Genomic DNA, 18,082 nt, shown 5'->3' on the forward strand with positions numbered 1-18,082 from the left:
GTCACCAAGTGACAAAAATGTAAGAATAGACCAGAGGAAAAGACAGAGTGCAGCCGATGGGTTTTATTCTCAAAGTCTCTCAAGTTCTACAACACAGAGAAACAGAAGTTGCCCCCGTCGAGAAAAGCCCCCCTCACACATCTCATCGAGCTATGTTTATAGCCAAAGAGGCGTGTATTTTGATTACAGATGTGTGTGTGTGTGTGTGTGTTTGGATATGCGTGTAAATGTGTAAGTGTGTGCCTGGGTCATTCCAACCGGAACATTCCGAGATGCTCTTCCAACTCCAGAGAGCTGGACCGTCCGGGACTGATGTGTGTATGTGAGTGTGTGTGTGTGTGCGTGCGTTCTGACAACTGATACCTGTTTTGGTCTAATGAACTTCTCGGAACATTAACAACTTCTTGGTGACATTAACATCCTCTCAGTAACATTTCCAAACATTGGAGTAATTCCCGGGACATCAATATCTTTTCAATAACAACTCCAAACAGGGAGATGATGATGTTGTAATATTCCTTGGTGTTTGCCAAAACCTGACCTTTCCCTTAGGGTTCTTCAACCTAACACAGAGAATGATAAATTTTGGATATATAACCATTCATTGTGCCACTTCGTAATTCTGTCTCCATTTAAAACTTCCTAACTCTGGCAAGGCAAGGCAAGGCAAGGCAATTTTATTTGTATAGCCCATTTTCACCACCAGTTTGTCTCCAGGCTTCATGGCATCATAACAACATCCTCTGTCCTTAGACCCTCACATCGACTGAGGAAAAACTCCATAGAAAACCCTTTTAACAGGGAAAAATCTGAGAAACCTCAGGGTGAGCAACAGAGGAGGGATCCCTCACCAGGACGGACAGACGTGCAGTAGATGTTGTTACAGACAAGAAAACAGTTTATAATACAAAATGTGGGAAACACGGAAATGTTAATAACAGCTGAAGAAGGAAGCTTCTGGTAGGGGAGGCAGGGAGAGCAAGCCAGCTTGATGGGGGACTGGATGGCAGACTGGTTCATGGAAGGGGAGCGCAGGCCGGTGTAACAGTAGGGAATAAGAGGGGGGGGGGTGCGATGCAGGCGGCGGTTGGGGCTCTGGTGGATCTGTGGAAACACAGAGAGACTGCGAGACACCAAGGCCAAACTACAAAGTACAACAAGTAATGGTAATGACACACCAAGAAGCTTCTGTTGACCATTCATTTGCATTCAGAGCAGTTGTGCAAATGGCTCACTATTTATTAAGTCATTTAACACCATTTAGTCCCTTAAATTTAGTGAAGCATCAGTGATTTCTGAGGGTGATCATGGAAAACAGGTCACAAACGGTTGAAAGTACTGGGCCGTAATGGCCTCTCTCTGTCACGGTTTGCAGCTGTCATCTCTGGTTTCCGTTTCCCCCTGAATGTATCACCTCTCACTCACTCAGCCTACCTCTTATGCCAATCAAGCCCAATCACCTGCACCTGTTCCCACATTATATAAGTCTCCCTCTTCCTTTGTTCCCTGCCAGATTGTGAAGCATTCATGCCCAAACCTCCAGCGACCTCTCTCGGACAGACTCCCCGGCCTTGACCCTGCTTGATTTCATTGACTCCCCTCTTGCCTCTGCCCTCAGTAACCACGTCTGCTTTGTTTTCCCCAGGACCTTTCAGCCTGACTTACTAGATCCTCTCCTCCCCAAGTGGGAAACCAGGCTTGGATGATCCAGTGCTGTTTATCTCTGTCTTTTGCTCTCTTCTGAGCCTCGCACCATGAACATCTTGTTTCTTTCATGTCAGCTTCAACTGATCTGGGCCTGGTGTTCATCGACTGTCCCCTTTTTCATTTACCATGAAGTTACCATCTTAGTTCTGCTTTTGGTATCCTGTCCTGCTCCAATCAGAGTGTGGGGCTTAGCCATCTGAGCTGCCACCATTTTATTACATGGATCACAGTGTTGCAGTCATTTTTGCATTACAGCTTCTCATTTGACACTTTGTTGGACCAGAAGATGCAGCCACCCATTGTGGAATACATTGATCTGAATAGGACTCCTTTTACCACTCGCCAACAGTCAGAGCCATGCGTTGCTGTTATGGAGTCAAACTTTGGTCCTGACATTGTATTTCTAAGACGACCAGATCATCTGATGAAAAAAAAAATGCCTCACAAGCTTTGCTGAGCCTTGCTTGGATGTTCTCATTTGCCCTGGTGACTTTGCTGGTATGTTTTCCCAAGTATGTAAAGCTAACAACTCCATTTTGTAAAAGATATGTTGTTATGGAAACTTTGTTGATGCAAATTCAAACTAAAAGGAAGGCAGAGCCTTTAATTTACAGTAGTGCACATATCTATGAATCAGTTTATAGACTCCAAGTACGATAAAACTGGGTGAGTACACACACATCTACAGATGTCCCCTGTTATATGCAGATGATGTAAGTGCATCTGGCCCCCACTAGGGGGGCCCTTCAAGTTGCAAGTCCAGCCTCAATATTTGAGGAGTGACCTCTGCTGACAGGTAAGATGGGTCGATGACATGCTAAGCTGCCTGTCATTCATGTTGGTGAGAATCAGAATTAACATGGAGTCAAAACAAATGTATTCATCTGGCACAGCACACCAAAAAAGACAAGATTTCGGATGAAGAAAAATGGTCACAGGATAAAGGTGAGGTGATTTTCATGATTTGGGATGCCGCTTAATTGATGAATTTCAAGCAAGCTTTACTGTTTGCTTTATGAAAGGGTTAGGGTTAGAACTGATTTTGCACGTGAACATGGTGAGACTGTTTGACTGAAGTGGCACTTGTTTTGGTGAATGAAAGCAGGCTGCACAGAATTGTATTGCGACAGGTCCAGTGCATCGGCATTACATCTGGAAGGGAGGGTGTGCTGCTAGGCAGATGTCTGTTGCATCTGCTACCTCCTCATCCAGTGGGAGTTCCCCATCCGACATGAAGCTCCAACGCTGTTAAATATTTGTCATGTATCATATCTAGAATTGCTTTTATTGGGGCGGCACGATGGTGCAGTGGTCAGCACTGTCGCTTCACAGCAAGAAGGTTCCTGGTTTGAGTCCCGGCTCGGGCACGGGGTCTTTCTGTGTGAGTCTGCATGTTCTCCCTGTTCCTGCTGGGTTCTCTCTGGTACTCCAGCTTCCTCCACAGTCCAAAGACATCAAGAGGGACCAGGTTAATCCAGACTCTAAATTGACCGTAGGTGTGGCTGTGAGAGCTAATGGTTGTCTGTCTCTATGTGTTGGCCCTGCCATGGACTGGTGACCTGTCCAGGGGGAACCCTGCCTCTCACCTGAAGGCTGCTGGGATAGGCTCCAGCCCCCCCCCCCCCCGTGACCCTCAGCAGGATAAGCAGTAGAAAATGGATGCATGGATTGATCAATTTATCTATTTTACTGTGTCCTCAGTTTATAGGACTCGATCGTGAAGTGTGCGAAGCAACACCAATGCATATCAGGCCTTTTACGGATTATTATGGACGATTGTGGAGGTGGATTAGTACTCTGAGTGGATGATTGTTAAACCGACTAAATTAGTGCAGCACATTTACGTTCCTACATTTTAGTTATTTTTTGATGTATTAGTTTGTTTTATTCAAAAAACCAATAATAACACATACATTTAAAGTAAAATTTACTATTTATTGTTATTTTCATTTTATGACTTAAACAGTTACAATGTGTAGAAATATGCTTAAAAAGGTCAACTTTGAAATTGGATGTAATTAGCGCAACATAACTCATTAATATAAAAGAAATATTTTCTTCTATTAGGATCTGTTTTGCTCGGTTACCTACGGATTTTTGTCTTTGCAGGAGTTACTAAGAATTTTTTTGGACCAGGAGGCAACACAGCCATCTCCACCATCCACTCGTGGTTGTGTCTCTTGTGTCACTTGTGAAGGTTCCTTACTACCTCACCTGTAGTATTATTCTTTGTCGTTTTTATTGCATGCATATTAATATGTTTTGGCACATCATGTTTTTATTCCATATCATAGCCAAAGGATATTCTGTGCACTTGGGCAGTTCTGATTTAATTTTTTAAATTTTATATTCACTTATGTCAAATGTTTAAGAACCTTCTTTTTCAAGGTACACTGTAGAAGCTTCATTGATTGACATATAGAAGATCCTGTTGTTTACATTGAATTATCACTTTTCTATCGGCTCAACTTGTTTGGAGGGTCACTTTAGGATTTTTGATTTCAGTTTGACAGAGGTTTTCACAACCCGAGTCTGTTTTCCTCTTGAAATGTCATCGATTGTTGCATGTTTGTGAATTACCTGAAAGGGTTAGGAATCTATCCAGCATAGTTCACAAAATAGGGGCCTCCAGACAACATCTTACATCAGTCCTCAAAAAGTCAGTTAGTTATACTTTAAGGATGAGGACAGTTGGAACTTGGTCCATTTGTCAGTGGAACATGGGAAGGTTTGATTAGGACCAAATACAGGAAGTGGACCAAAACAATAAAGCATTCGTTAAACCGTCTCACGCATGGTTGACAATGCTGCATAACGCTCACATTGGAATAAAGAGGGACGCAATTGCACATTGTTAATAGACTGTTTTCAATGACGACTAGGGTCCTTTGTCATGGACAAGAATGGCAAAGAAAAGCATGGATACAATTACAGGAGGTGTGAGAGTGGAACAGGAGGGGCTGAATAATACAAATTGAAAATGCTGAGACTGCTGTGGTGTGAGGCTCTGTGGAGGACAAATTAAGAGGGCACACACACAGTGACACTGAATGACACTCATCTGATGTGACATTGCACTTGACAAAGTGAAAGTACGATAAAAAGGTCACATTTGATACACCTACCCCTAACCAACAAAATACAGAATAAGTCAGCAAATTAAAGATTTAACTAGATTCCTCAAAACATAAGTACACAAAGTACACACCAAGCTGGCATCATGATTTGTGAATGATTTGGCTGATATTGTTTGTAAAATTGTACTGTGTTTGCAGTTTTATCCTGTGTGTGTTCAGGTGGAATGGTTGATGCATGGTAAAAGAAAACATTTAACTCGGCAACCAAAATTGATTTAAAATAAAATTTTGAGTTTTGCATTCTCACTTTGTGTTGGTGTTGTTTTTTTCATTACATTTTTATTAATCATCAATTTTCCAAATACATTCCTAGATCATGTGTAGCTACGATGATCCTTTCTGGCTGGCAGCTTATTTTTGGTCACTCCCACTCTGCCCCATATAGAAGCAGCACAACACATGCGGGCAATCCTTACTGTTCTGGAATGTATTAATGCATGTACCAACATTTTATTGTCATGTCCTATAAACACAGCACATCACGCAAAAGCTGCTGTTCAAGGTAAACCATGTCAAGAACTAATCACAGCATCAGCTTCAATCAGCACATTCAGATCAGTGGTATTCAAACGATCCACAGCTACTCATGCCTCTTACTCTCGAGGCCAAAGTCCTCATTCATTTGTCAGCAACCCCCCACCGATGCCGTCTTCTTACATTCTCAAATAGACAATTATATCGAATTGAACAGCTCACTTATCTCATGAATTCAGAAAAACAGAAGAATTTTTCATGACCAGGCCCTTGCACTTCCCCCTCACCGTCCCTATGATTGCATCGTAGATCTCCGTCCTGGAGCTGCCCCTCCTGTTGGCCAGCTGTATACGTCTCCGTCCCCGAGAAAGAGGCTATGCACAATTATATCTCTGAGTCTGCACCTCCCGTATAATCAGACCATCATCTTCCACAGTCGGTTCTTTGTAGCGAAGAAGGTTGGCAGCCTGAGGCTTTGCAAAGACTACCGGCAGTTGAACATTATCACGGTTAAGAACAAGTATCCACTCCCCCCTTGTGTTCTGTGTATGAGCCCCTGCCCTACACCTCTGTGTTTACCAAGTTGGACCTCCACAACGCGTACCACCTGGTGCACATTCAGAAAGGAGAAGAGTGGAAGACGGCTTTCAACACCCACCTGGGACACTTTGAATATCTGGTCACGAATGCCCCAACCATCTTCCAGGTGTTGGTCAACAACATCCTCAGAGACATGTTGAACACGTTTGTTGTGGTCTACCTGGATGACATCCTGGTGCTCTCCAAGATGGTGGAGGAGCACCAGCAACACGTCCGCCTGGTCTTCCAAAGGCTACTGGAGGTGGTTTGTTCAGGCGGAGAAGTGTGTGTTCCACTCCACTTCTGTGGAGTTTCTAGGCCATGTTGTGGAGGAGGGGCATGTTCATGCCGTCTCTAAGAAGATCCGGGCAGTGGAGGAATGGCCAATTCCTATGGAAAAACCCAACTCAGACTCTTCCTAGTGTTTGCAAGTTTTTACCAATGGTTTGTTCAGGGGTTCAGTCAGGTTGTTGCCCCTCTCACCACACTCACCTCCACCCTCCGCCCCATGTCTGAGGTGTTCACACCACTGGGGGGCCTGTTCACCAAAACACCTGTGGTCTCCTGATATTAGGTGTTTTTCTGTTGTCTTATATGTTATCTTTTAATAATACTTTGAACTCAAGTATACTTATAAGTCAAGCATACATATGATATAAGTTTATGTGGATCTAAAGACAAGTATTCTTGGAATGTGTTTCTATGTAATCCTTACCATATGTGAGTCCCTTCTTGTTGTTGGAACAGCACCAACTAGTCTGATTACTCAGGAGATCTGTGAGACCCCCTTGTCAATCATCTTTAAATACTTCCAGATGTTCAAGAGATTAAATACGTTTACGTGCAGCAATGTCATTGATTTGCCTGGGATGCATGAGCAGGAGATCCCAGTGCTGTTACTAATGTTATCGTGGCGGTTCGCTAAGCCCTAGAGGCTACCCCAGAACTTACAGTAACCCCCCCCCCCCCCGCCCCACAACGTGATGAAAGGAAAAGGAATAAAGCAAAAAAAAAACCTGGAGCCGGAGGTGAAATGAGTGTTTGGTGCTGAGGCTTACTTCGTCGGACGTCGGCAGGTCACCTGGGCCCGCGACTCGGACGTCTCCTCGTCGCAAGGGCCCGAACAGCACTAGCCTGGCTCCCGTGAGCCGCCAGCTCCGTCGGTCAGCGTAACAGTTATTTTGGAGGAGAGAGAGAATTCGGTGGTTCGATGTGGAGCTGTCTGTGGATCGCCGTATGATGGCGGACTCTGTCCGCGTCTGTGGTCACCTGTGTGCCTCCGCGTTTCTCACACCTGCGACGTCATATCACCATAGCAACACATAACACCAAATGTCACACAACCAAACTCCAAAAATAACAGAAAAGAAAAAGACACCTAACCCGTGGCCATAACACTAACATTAAAGAAGTGCATTGAATAACTAAATACGTTGTTGGATCGTTTTCTCCTTCTTTGGGAACAGCCACAGAAACATCTTCGTAACATCTCCCATCCGAACCCATCATGACAGTTCATGGAAGAAGTGGATGCTTCGGATACAGAGATTGGAGCCGTCCTCTCCCAGCAGTTGGAGGAGGATCAGAAGATACGTCCCTGCGCCTACCTCTCCTGATGGTTCACTCCAGCAGAATGGAACAATAATATAGGCAATCAGGAGCAGGAGCAGTGCACGCGGTGCTGGGGGAATGGAGCCATTGGTTGGAGGGGCGAAAGAACCATTCACAACTGTGCTCTGACCACGAGAGGTTGACCTATGTGAAGATGGCCAAGTGACTCAACCCATGGCAGGTGCACAGGGCTCTCTTTTTTTAGCCAGTTTGATTTTAAACTCATGTCCCACCCAGGCAAGGGCTGATGCCCCCTCCCGTTTGGAATCTGAAGGTTCCCACATAGCCCTTGAAACCCTGGACATCACTCTCCCCCAGCCTGGGTGATGGGTGTAATGACCTGAGAGATTGAAACTGTGGTAAGAACAACTCAACACGCCGAGCCTGACCTTGGAACAGGGCCTGATAACAGCCTGTTTGTGCCAGCTGCCATCAAATTCCAGGTTCTTCAATGGGGTCGTGCCAGCCGTTTCGTTTGATACCCTGAGGCAGCTACGCGTTTCTGCTGGCCCTCCCTGGAAGCTTACAGTGAGGAGTTTGTGGCCGTCTGCGATCTCTGGTCCGCAGTAAGGCATTACATCAGCTTCTAGCAGGTCTCCTGTGCCCCCTTTCAGTCCCCAGTTGGCCATGGTCACATGTGGGGGTGGATTTTGTCACCAGACATCCCCCATCTCAAGTTAACGGTACCATTCTCACTATTGTTGATCATTTCAGTCAGGCAGTTCACCTTGTTGCTCCCGCTCCTTTTGAGTGCTCCTTTGGCTACCAGCTCCGATTGTTTATAAAAACCAGGAGCTGGAGGTGGCAGTTCCGACCACCAAGGCCCATCTTCATCTGTGCTGGTGTATCTGGAAGTCTACCCCGAGTGCCATGCTGCATGCCGACGAGCAGTCCCAGCAGGCCACAAATCAACAGTGGAGGCCAGTTCTGGACTACGCGCTGGTCAGAGGGTGTACTATCTGCTGGCCCAAGAAATTATCTTACTTGACTAGATAATATAATAACTTATTTGTATGTATATATATATATATATATATATATATATATATATATATATATATATATATATGTGTGTGTGTATATATATATATATACATATATATGTGTGTATATGTGTATATATATATATATATGTATATATATATATATATATAAATTATTATATTAATACTTCTGATATTACCCTGCTGTTTTGTGTTATTTTGACCATTCATTTAAGTGTTATAGCTTTTTTGTTTCCATTTTCTTGGCGCGAATTGTATAACAGCAAGCTGCCCTGTATCACGTGTCCAACATAGCACTGCAGACATATTCATATCCATTTCCTTGTGGAATTGCTGTGTTTTGTGTGTTCAGGCTAGGAGCAGATATGCAGAAGAGGCCAGAGGATATTTAATGTATTAAAATTGTGTCTTCTGCAGGAGTAAATAAATCCTGGATAACAACTCCATGAGTCATTCCTCTGTATACCTGACCATATCTGTTACATATACTTACATATATATATGCAATATATGTCATGTTGTGGAGGTGAGGAATAAGACCCCAATGCAGACGGGGACAAAGAGTTCTCACAAAAGGGGAGTTTAGTCATTATTGAGGCTGGCATGGGAACAGGAGGGGAAACGGGGCTTAAGACTGGAGATGGGTGACTGGAGGCTTGAGGCCTGAGACAAGTGACTGATGGCTTGGGGCTTGAAAATGGAGATGGGTGACTGGAAGCTTGAGGCCTGAGACGAATGACTGATGGCTTGGGGCTTGAGACTGGAGTCTTGAGACTAGAGACGGGACACTGGAGGCTCGAGGCTTGAGACGGGAGGCTATAACGACAAGAGAAAAGCTTGGTTTATGCTTCTGTGTCGCAGTGACTGCCCTGTAGACCCTATGCCATCACTGAGCATTTGAAGTTCGGCGTCAAGGGAGCGCGTTGCTCTGCAATTCACCGCCAAGCCGCTAGGCGGGGGAGGCTGTGTGTTTGTATGGTTTCGGGCGCTCTTGTCTGATTCGAAAACAAAACTATTTACAACAGAAAGTCCAGTGCTTTTCTTGGAACGACTGTTTGCTGTCATGAATCAAACTGTAAATGTTGAACTTGACAAACACAACTTCTTGTGGCCATTTTCTTCTGGAGCTGACATGTTTGTCGCGGAGGTTCTTCCACCTCTTCATGCATTAGGCAACGTCCACTGAGCGGACCAATCACAGTCCTTGACCTTCACGTCAAGACGCGTCAATGTGACGCGTAGTCAGGATTTTTTGGAGGTGCACATCTGGTTATGGCGTAGGGGTCTGCATCAACAGTGCAGGTACAGCGTAGGTACAGTGTCACCGCAACGCTGAAGCATAAACCAGGCTTCAGATACATGTGACATGACACCAATATCAATGACACGACACGGACCAAAGGAAACACAGATGTTAAATACACAGGGGCAAACGGGATGCAGGTGGTGCAATCAAAAATAAATATATCTATGGATATACTTATGTATGTAAGTGTGTGTGTGTGTGTGTGTGTATATATATATATATATATATATATATATATATATATATATATATATATATATATATATAATGTGTGTATGTATGTATATTCCCACACACATGCAAACATGTATATATCCTAACCCTAACCACACACACAAAACTTTCTCCTCAGATTATTCTTTCACACAGTTGTCAGGGCCACTCCCTTCTACTGAATATGCAATCATCATAAAGAACACAATAACTCCAAAGTCCACCTGCTCAGTGCCACAGCTGCTGTGGACCACTGAAGGATCAGGGAACACACAATGAGCTGAAAATCTCTCAAGGAAACTCTACACTGCTGTGTCATATGATCCTGCTTGTTGAGGTACTTATCGCAGTATTCATGGTCTTCATGCATGGAACTTACATTCTTCACTAACAGGACTGGAGATTTTCTTGAAGAAAAACCTCCCTGCAATGAAACAGAAGACGTGTATGGCAGTGTCTTCTACAAGTTTGCTGGCTCTTTATCAGTTGTCATAATGTGTGGGAATCTCCTCATAATAACCTCCATCGTTTACTTCAAACAGCTCCACACTCCCACCAACTACCTCATCCTCTCTCTGGCTCTGGCTGACCTGCTAGTTGGAGCTTTGGTCATTCCTTTCAGTGCGATACTGTCTGTACGCTCCTGCTGTGATGTTGAAAGTCTACTTTACAAAGTACGAGGTGGTTTTGATATGTTACTGTGTACAGCATCTATCTTGAACTTGTGCTTTATCTCTGTTGACAGATATTATGCTGTGTGTCAACCTCTGAGGTACAGACATAAAATAACTAACTGGGTTGCTGCAATTATGATTCTAGTAAGCTGGACTGTCTCAGCTCTTGTAGGAATTGGAGTCTCAATGAAGGGAGTGAACAAAAAACAATCTGACCGGAAGTGTCTTTTATTTCAAAATAAAAGTTCACCAATCATAGGTGCGGTTTTTGCATTTTTCCTCCCAGCTATCATGATGGTCACCATCTACGTAAAGATTTTGATGGTGGCATGGAGGCAGGCTCGCAGCATCCACAACACAACCATGTGTGGAGCGACTCTGAGTAGGATGGAGAGAAAGGCCACCAAAACTCTGGCTATTGTGATGGGAGCTTTTCTGACCTGCTGGACCCCCTTTTTCCTCTGTATCTTCCTCCTTCATTTGAATGAATCCAAAGTCGCAGTTCCTGTGACTGAAACCTTTAAATGGTTTGGGTGGTCAAACTCAGTGCTTAATCCACTTGTGTACGCCTTCTTTTACAGCTGGTTCAGATCTGCTGTCAGAATGATCATTTCTGGAAAAATATTTCAGGTTGATTTGACCAATACCAAGCTCTCCTGAGGTTCTGACCTGTCAATAATATTGTACTTCATCTTCTTTATTTCTACTGAAATTGCCACTGCCTGACATAGATAATGCAGTGGATACAGTATACAGATGTTACCTTGGATAATATGTGTTTCTCAAATGGCTTTACCTGATTACACACACACACACACACATTTTATCTGTGTGCATATATATATATATATATATATATATATATATATATAAAAATATATAAATATATATATATTTATATATATATATATATATAAATATATATATTTGAATCTCATTGAAAATGATCTATTGTATATCCGTACGCATTACATGTAAATTGTAAAATTGTAATGAACATGACCTTTAGAGTGAAGTTCATTCATCAGCCATTGTGATTATGATGAATTTATCAGTGCCTCCATGGATAAGATATTTATATTTTCTCAAAATGCTTTGCAGTGTTTGTTCATCAGATGTTTTTCAGCAGTGCAACATTTTCCTCTACGAGAACATAGTATCATTGGAGGGTTCCCCTTTTATACTCCATCAGTTTCCATGCATCCTTCATTTTCTATACTGCTTTTCTGTTAAGGGTCGGGGGGGGGGTAATTAGAAGTTCAGTATCTTGGTCAAGGACACTTCAATGTGGTCACCAGAGGAAGTGAGGATTGAACCAGCAGCACTGCTTGCTAAGTGGCTACTCTATGTCTGGGCTATGCCACAGTCAGCGTGTGTAAAGTCATAAAAAATAAAGCTACTGTAGCGACTTGAAAAATCAATTAACTTACAGGGCCTTATCACAAGGACCAATTAGCAAGCAGGCAAGCATGTGTTACTACTAGTTTCAAGTGAATGAAACTGTCACACCAAGTAAGCTCAAGTATGTTCATGAGGCATGGTTTTGAACAACCATGGTACATTTTGGGACACCACAAAACCCTTTCACTAGACAAAGAAGAGTCTGGTCTTTGCTCAGTGGCATTACTGTTTGTATTTAATACCAGAACCGCATTGCAATTGGAAATGTGCTGCGCCCTGAAACGTGGAAAAACTGTCCTTCACCTTGCTCCCAGGCCTGCTCCACCTCCTGTGGCTTGGATGAACACTGCTCCTGCATATTAGCATAAGACATGCAAGCACATGAGTGGCACGGTGGTGCAGTGGTCAGCACTGTCGCCTCACAGCAAGAAGGTTCCGGGTTTGAGTTCTGGCTCAGGCACGGGATCTTTCTGTGTGGAGTCTCAATGTTCTCCCTGTGGGTTCTCTCCGGTACTCCAGCTTCCTCCCACAGTCCAAAGACATGCAATTTGGGGACGAGGCTGATTGATACTCTAAATTGACTGTAGGCGTGGCTGTGAGTGTGAATAGTTGTCTGTCTCTGTGTGTTGGCCCTGCGATGGACTGGTGACCTGTCCAGGGTGAACCCTGCCCGTAGCCGCTGGGATAGGCTCCAGCCCCCCCCCCCCCGTGACCCTTCACAGGAATAAATGGAAGGATGGATGGATGGATGTGCACATACAGTGGAGGTCAGTTCCTTCAGATGAGAAGCCGAGTTGAAACACGTGCACTGCAGATATAGCAACACAGCATGTCCTAGTGCAACTTGGGCTTTAAAGGAAATGACATGCAGCACTCTAACTGGTTTGAATAAACCCTTAAAAACCCTTATGACTAATTGTGTCTAATGACGACTCTTTGTGGCGTTCACCGTGATTTGCACTCTGATTATGCACCGTCTAAATACTGGGCTTAATACAGGCTGAACGTGCCCTGGATGCACACAAATAGCACCATTTCCTGACTGCCTGACATATATTACTTAAATAGGGCCAGTTGTTATTTACTTTCTCCACCAAGAACTAAAACTATCACTTCCCTGTAACAGTGGAAAAAATAGTCTCAATCAGTAAATATTTAATTTAACTACCAGATGGTATAGAAAATGGGGCAGCACGGTGGTGCAGTGGTCCGCACTGTCGTCTCACAGCAAAAAGGTTCCAGGTTTGAGCCCTGGCTGGAGCACAGGGTCTTCCTGTGTGAGTCTCCATGTTCTCCCTGCATGGGTTCTCTCCAGGTACTCCAGCTTCCTCCCACAGTCCAAAGTCATACAAGAGCATGTCTATATGTGTTGGCCCTGCGATGGAATGGCAAACCGTCCAGAGTGTTACTGGCCTCTCGCCCAAAGGCAGCTGGGACAGGCTTCACCCACCACGACCCTCAACAGGATAAGTGGTAGAACATGCATGGATGGATGGTTTAGAAAAGAAAGATAGATAAAATAGAGAGGAAAGATATCCTATGAATGAGTAGACCCTCTTATTGCCACTGCAAATTATCTGGCACTTGCCAAGATTTAAAAACTTATTTTAAGGCATCATAAATCATTTGTCTTGTTCTAAAAAGCTATTGCCTTATTTTTAGACATTCATTTTACAGTATAATCTTAAATTGAGTATGAACATGTCTCTCATACCTACTTCAGTCCAGGAATCTTAAAAGCAGTGCATAACTCTTAATATAAGCTGAAATAGTTCTTTCAACAAAACTAAACTTGTTTCAAGATTCAGTAACCATCTCAGTTGCTCGATTTAAGAATTACGTAAGTGACTTGTTAAACGATTACACATTTTCAGTTGAGATGTTTGACAATCAGATCCAAGGTGCTAAAACAAATGTCATGAGTCACCAAAACACATGACTTCGAGCCTTATAAAGGACTTATCAATGTGCACTGTGAATTAAAAAAAACCCATCAAAGCTATTTCAGAAATTGTCCTAACACGAAAACTGTGATGAGAGTAAAAGTCTTGAAAACAACAATTAAAAAATCCAGATGAAGGAAAACATCTTCATTTATAAAAATGTTTGTTTTAAATATCACATCATGTTTTCGGTATTCCATTGAAAATGAAATTGTGATGCAAAAATTACCATCTTTTGCATGCCTAAGAAACAGTGTTACACTGCTAGCAGTTTTCACATAAAACATTTAAAAAAAAAAAAACACGTTACGTTTGTTAAACGTTAAGACTTCTTCAGCCCAAAAAAGAAATGACAGATAATTTTAAATATATGCAATAGGTTATTACTGTTTCTGTGTATAAAAAAAGAAACATACCCAAAAAAGAAAATAATTTTTTTGGAGAACACTTGGGAACCATTACATTTTTTGTGAAAAACAGATACACATCAGATAGACTGATTCACAGAATTATTTTGTTGATGGTTGACATCAGCGGGTCAACCAATAAACATGCGCATCCCTAATCCTCAGGCTGATGCAATGATATCACAAAGATTATATTTTATTGGCACAAACTCACTTTCTCTGAAGCCAACAGAAAAATATGAATTGTATATCGATAAGCTCATGTATGGTTTCTGCACCCTGGGCAAGAGTGGGCACTACCACTTCATAAGCCAATAATGTTTGATGAAAATGTAAAGTTTCATAACGCTGGAACTCAAAAGCAACAACAGAGGAATCAATCAAAAAGATATCCTTAATCAGTCCAAACACTGGGAGAGTGTCATTCACATCAGCAACTATCATCGACTTCCCACTGATGTACTTCTTGCCATTGAGGGTATACCATTTCACAGAGACAGTAGATTTCATGACATCTCATCCCACAAAATCTCTGACTTTTCTCTTCACATATTCAGGATTTGTAATAGCTAATACAGGCCCCGATTCTCTTTCATTAGCAAAAATTGGATGCTCAACACCGACCTCATTCTGACAACATTCAAGAAACTGATTGTGGTTGGCTAACGATTTACACACATTTTTGAAATTTAACTTGGAGGCCCATTGCTTAAAACAGGAGTGCTTTGCCTCAAAGCGAATGCACGTACTCCTTATGAAAGGACCAAGGGACATGATTTGACTGGGAGGATGTAACCTGTAAAGCTGCTTAGGTATTACATCAGCATCAGGGAAAAGTTGCTTGAACTGATACAGGTGTTGCTCAATTTGACTTCTGAGCAACAATACAGTTAGCAGAGAAATAATAGGAGCCAGGACTATTTGTACAATCTCAACTAACTTAAGAATAAATTTAACATACTCACTGTCCACACCACTCAAAAGAAAAGGTAGTATTTTTAAAAGTATAAACATCTGCCCACAAGACTGTTTTGATTTATTGTCACTAGCTGTTAGAGTGCTGACACTAATAGGACATGGTTTATCCCGTACATCGAGAGGTGAGTAAGGAAAGTTTTGAATGGCTGCGTTAAACTCATCTAATTCTATATTTCCTGACAGAATAAGGTGTTTTAATACAAGCTTTACTTCCATTGGTGCGACACCTTCAAAAATGACGTGCATTATGTCCTGGGGAGTTTGTTTGATCAGATCAAATGCGGGAACATCAAGTAGTCTACTTCTTCTGTTAATTCCACAGTGGTTTTGAGGGATGCTTTCAAAACATCTGTGCTTGCATTATCTATTTTAAGACACTGATAAAAGAACTATGGAGAAGCACATCAGTCAAACTCATCTTCCTCAAAAAGAGTTTGCATATCGTCAAAGTTGCATTCACGGTGTCTACATTTGCTATGAGCAGAACCAACACCTTCTTTAAAGCCACCAAGCTCATGTTGGGCAAGTGTGTCTCCACATACAGCTATCACAGCACCAAACAACTCACTCACCATTTGGAGTTTCAATCCTTCCACCATTGTAAAGCTGGGTCAGATCCTCAAGAATTCTGTTTAATACAACATCAACACCCCTTTCTGAAATATCTTTTGCCTTAGCAATAGCAAGGAGTCGTATTGAAGCCAACTTAGATCTAAATTTTGGATCAATATTACCTAAACTATGATAAAACATGAGCAATTGATTTGCCGAAGCATGGGACCCCAAGGGATTACGTATTTCGATTTCACCTGTGTATAGTATTATTTGCAATGCATTTTGCCTTTGAGAATATAAAGGATGAGAGGTAAAGATGGCCCCATCACTAAAATCATAAAAGTACCCGTCTCTGCTCCTTTGTGGTACAGTGTTCAGCATTGTGAAGATTCTGGAATTGGTCAATAATTGCTTGAGACTTTGAATGAGTGACACATAGTAAAAACTTTTGTTTCTTATGGACATGACCCGAGAACGACCCTGCTTCACCCAACAAATCTTCTGGGACACTGCTACTTCCTCTGGGTCAACTGGATTGAATAGTTCCCGAATGGCCCTGTTCTGTCCATGTGCAGTCGTGGAGAAAGGATCTGTGAATGTATCAAACGTGGCCAAAGCTGCACCTTGAAGCTGAGGGCTTGTCTCTGGATTCTCTTCAAACACCCTTCTCATTCTCTCCCTCAGTGTACTGAGGAGAACAGCTTGGTACTGTTGCACCCTTGAGATGACATTGTTGACTGTTCTCTGTAAAAATATGACATTTATGTAGATTATTTCCTGCACTATGAATCTATCTAAGAAGTCCACAATACACACTACACTACGTATAAGGACTGCCATTCAAAGCAAATACGATATAAATAGTGTAACATACTGGTTCACGAGGACAAGTTTACCTGTGACAAGTGGCACTCTTCGCGGACACTGACGGCAAAAGCTGCAGCTGATCTGGCAATATCAGGTTCTTCCTTTCGATACTAACAATAAAAAGCATTATTTTCATAATCTAGGAGACCAACACATTCATTATTTGACTTAAATCAAAGCTGAACATAAATATCTTAAGAGACAAAAATAATATTTACAAGCAAATAAGGAAGTGTCTAGATGTACTCTAGTTTTTGATAATTAATTTGATAATTAATTAATCATACACACACACACACACACACACACAAAGTAAATGATTAATGTAATTGTAAAATGTTGAATAACTAAAGATTTGTTGTTGATTCCTTTGCCCCTCTCACAGTCAAACACCTAAAAAAGCACTATGCAGGTGATTGTCTAATTTTATTTCTATCTTGCTATAAATAACAACTTATCAACAGTAACAATATTATTTTTGACAATAAAATTCAACGTCCTTTTAACACGCAAACTATTTCACTAAATTTAGCTCATTAGTCTTAAACTTTTTATGCGTCTCCATGAGCACTGTTATTTAAACATTTTTGCGTGTGTATTTCTTTGTCAAACTGTTAGCCTATAATCCAAAATGTTGTGCTAATATTCACTGGATAATTCATTTTGATGCTCCAAAGGCAAATCCATTTAACTGCACTTTGTAGCTTTAAAAATTATTAAGTGAATGTTACAATATGGATACACAAAAATAAATGCTAATAAACTAAAATCAGTTCCAGTTAGTTAACTTAGCCAACAGAGGTCAAAATACATTGTAGTGTGAAGCTGTGTTAACACTTACGGTGACAGGGCAGTCAACAAGCCGAGGCTGCAGAGTTTCAGTCGGTATTATAGTGCTGGTTGCTGTTACACCAAAGTTTTCCGATCCCAAAGAGCGGGGTGTCGTGGTGGTCGATCTCCATCCGCTTGGCGGGCACACAGTCGTCAAATATAGCGGGTGCGTCCGTTTAATATGGCGAAAGAATGAGTTGAAAACTCTGAAGTCCTGTTCACATCCACCAATTCCGCAGTAAACCCAAAAGTCCGAACTACGACTATGAATTGCATTTGTGTGGCTGAGGAGCAATTTTACACTTAATGCGACAAAACCAAGACAGATCATACATCCGTACGACGCCATGATGATTCCTGTGCCTATAATGACGATGCCTGCCGATGCATGATGG

At 42.2% G+C, this 18,082-nt stretch overlaps 1 protein-coding gene and 1 pseudogene across 1 annotated transcript; one reads left to right on the forward strand and one right to left on the reverse strand.

The window, feature by feature from the left end:
- The first annotated feature begins 10,525 nt into the window (after positions 1 to 10,525).
- Positions 10,526 to 11,365, forward strand: LOC147242293 (trace amine-associated receptor 1-like). The gene has a single exon (XM_086190493.1). It carries the CDS (start codon positions 10,526 to 10,528, stop codon positions 11,363 to 11,365), a length of 840 nt encoding a protein of 279 aa, XP_086046619.1.
- Positions 11,366 to 13,602: 2,237 nt separating this feature from the next.
- Positions 13,603 to 18,039, reverse strand: LOC147242294 (uncharacterized; annotated as a pseudogene).
- Between the last annotated feature and the right edge of the window lie 43 nt (positions 18,040 to 18,082).

This window comes from Aulostomus chinensis, chromosome 20 (genome assembly GCF_037954235.1).
Source record: "Aulostomus chinensis isolate RoL2024-O1b breed Wild chromosome 20, RoL_Achi_v1.0, whole genome shotgun sequence".
Classification (NCBI taxonomy): Eukaryota; Metazoa; Chordata; class Actinopteri; order Syngnathiformes; family Aulostomidae; genus Aulostomus; species Aulostomus chinensis.

Excerpts from the sequence above, each read along its gene's own strand:
- LOC147242293 (XM_086190493.1), top strand. The coding sequence starts at position 10,526 with ATGTGTGGGAATCTCCTCATAATAACCTCCATCGTTTACTTCAAACAG.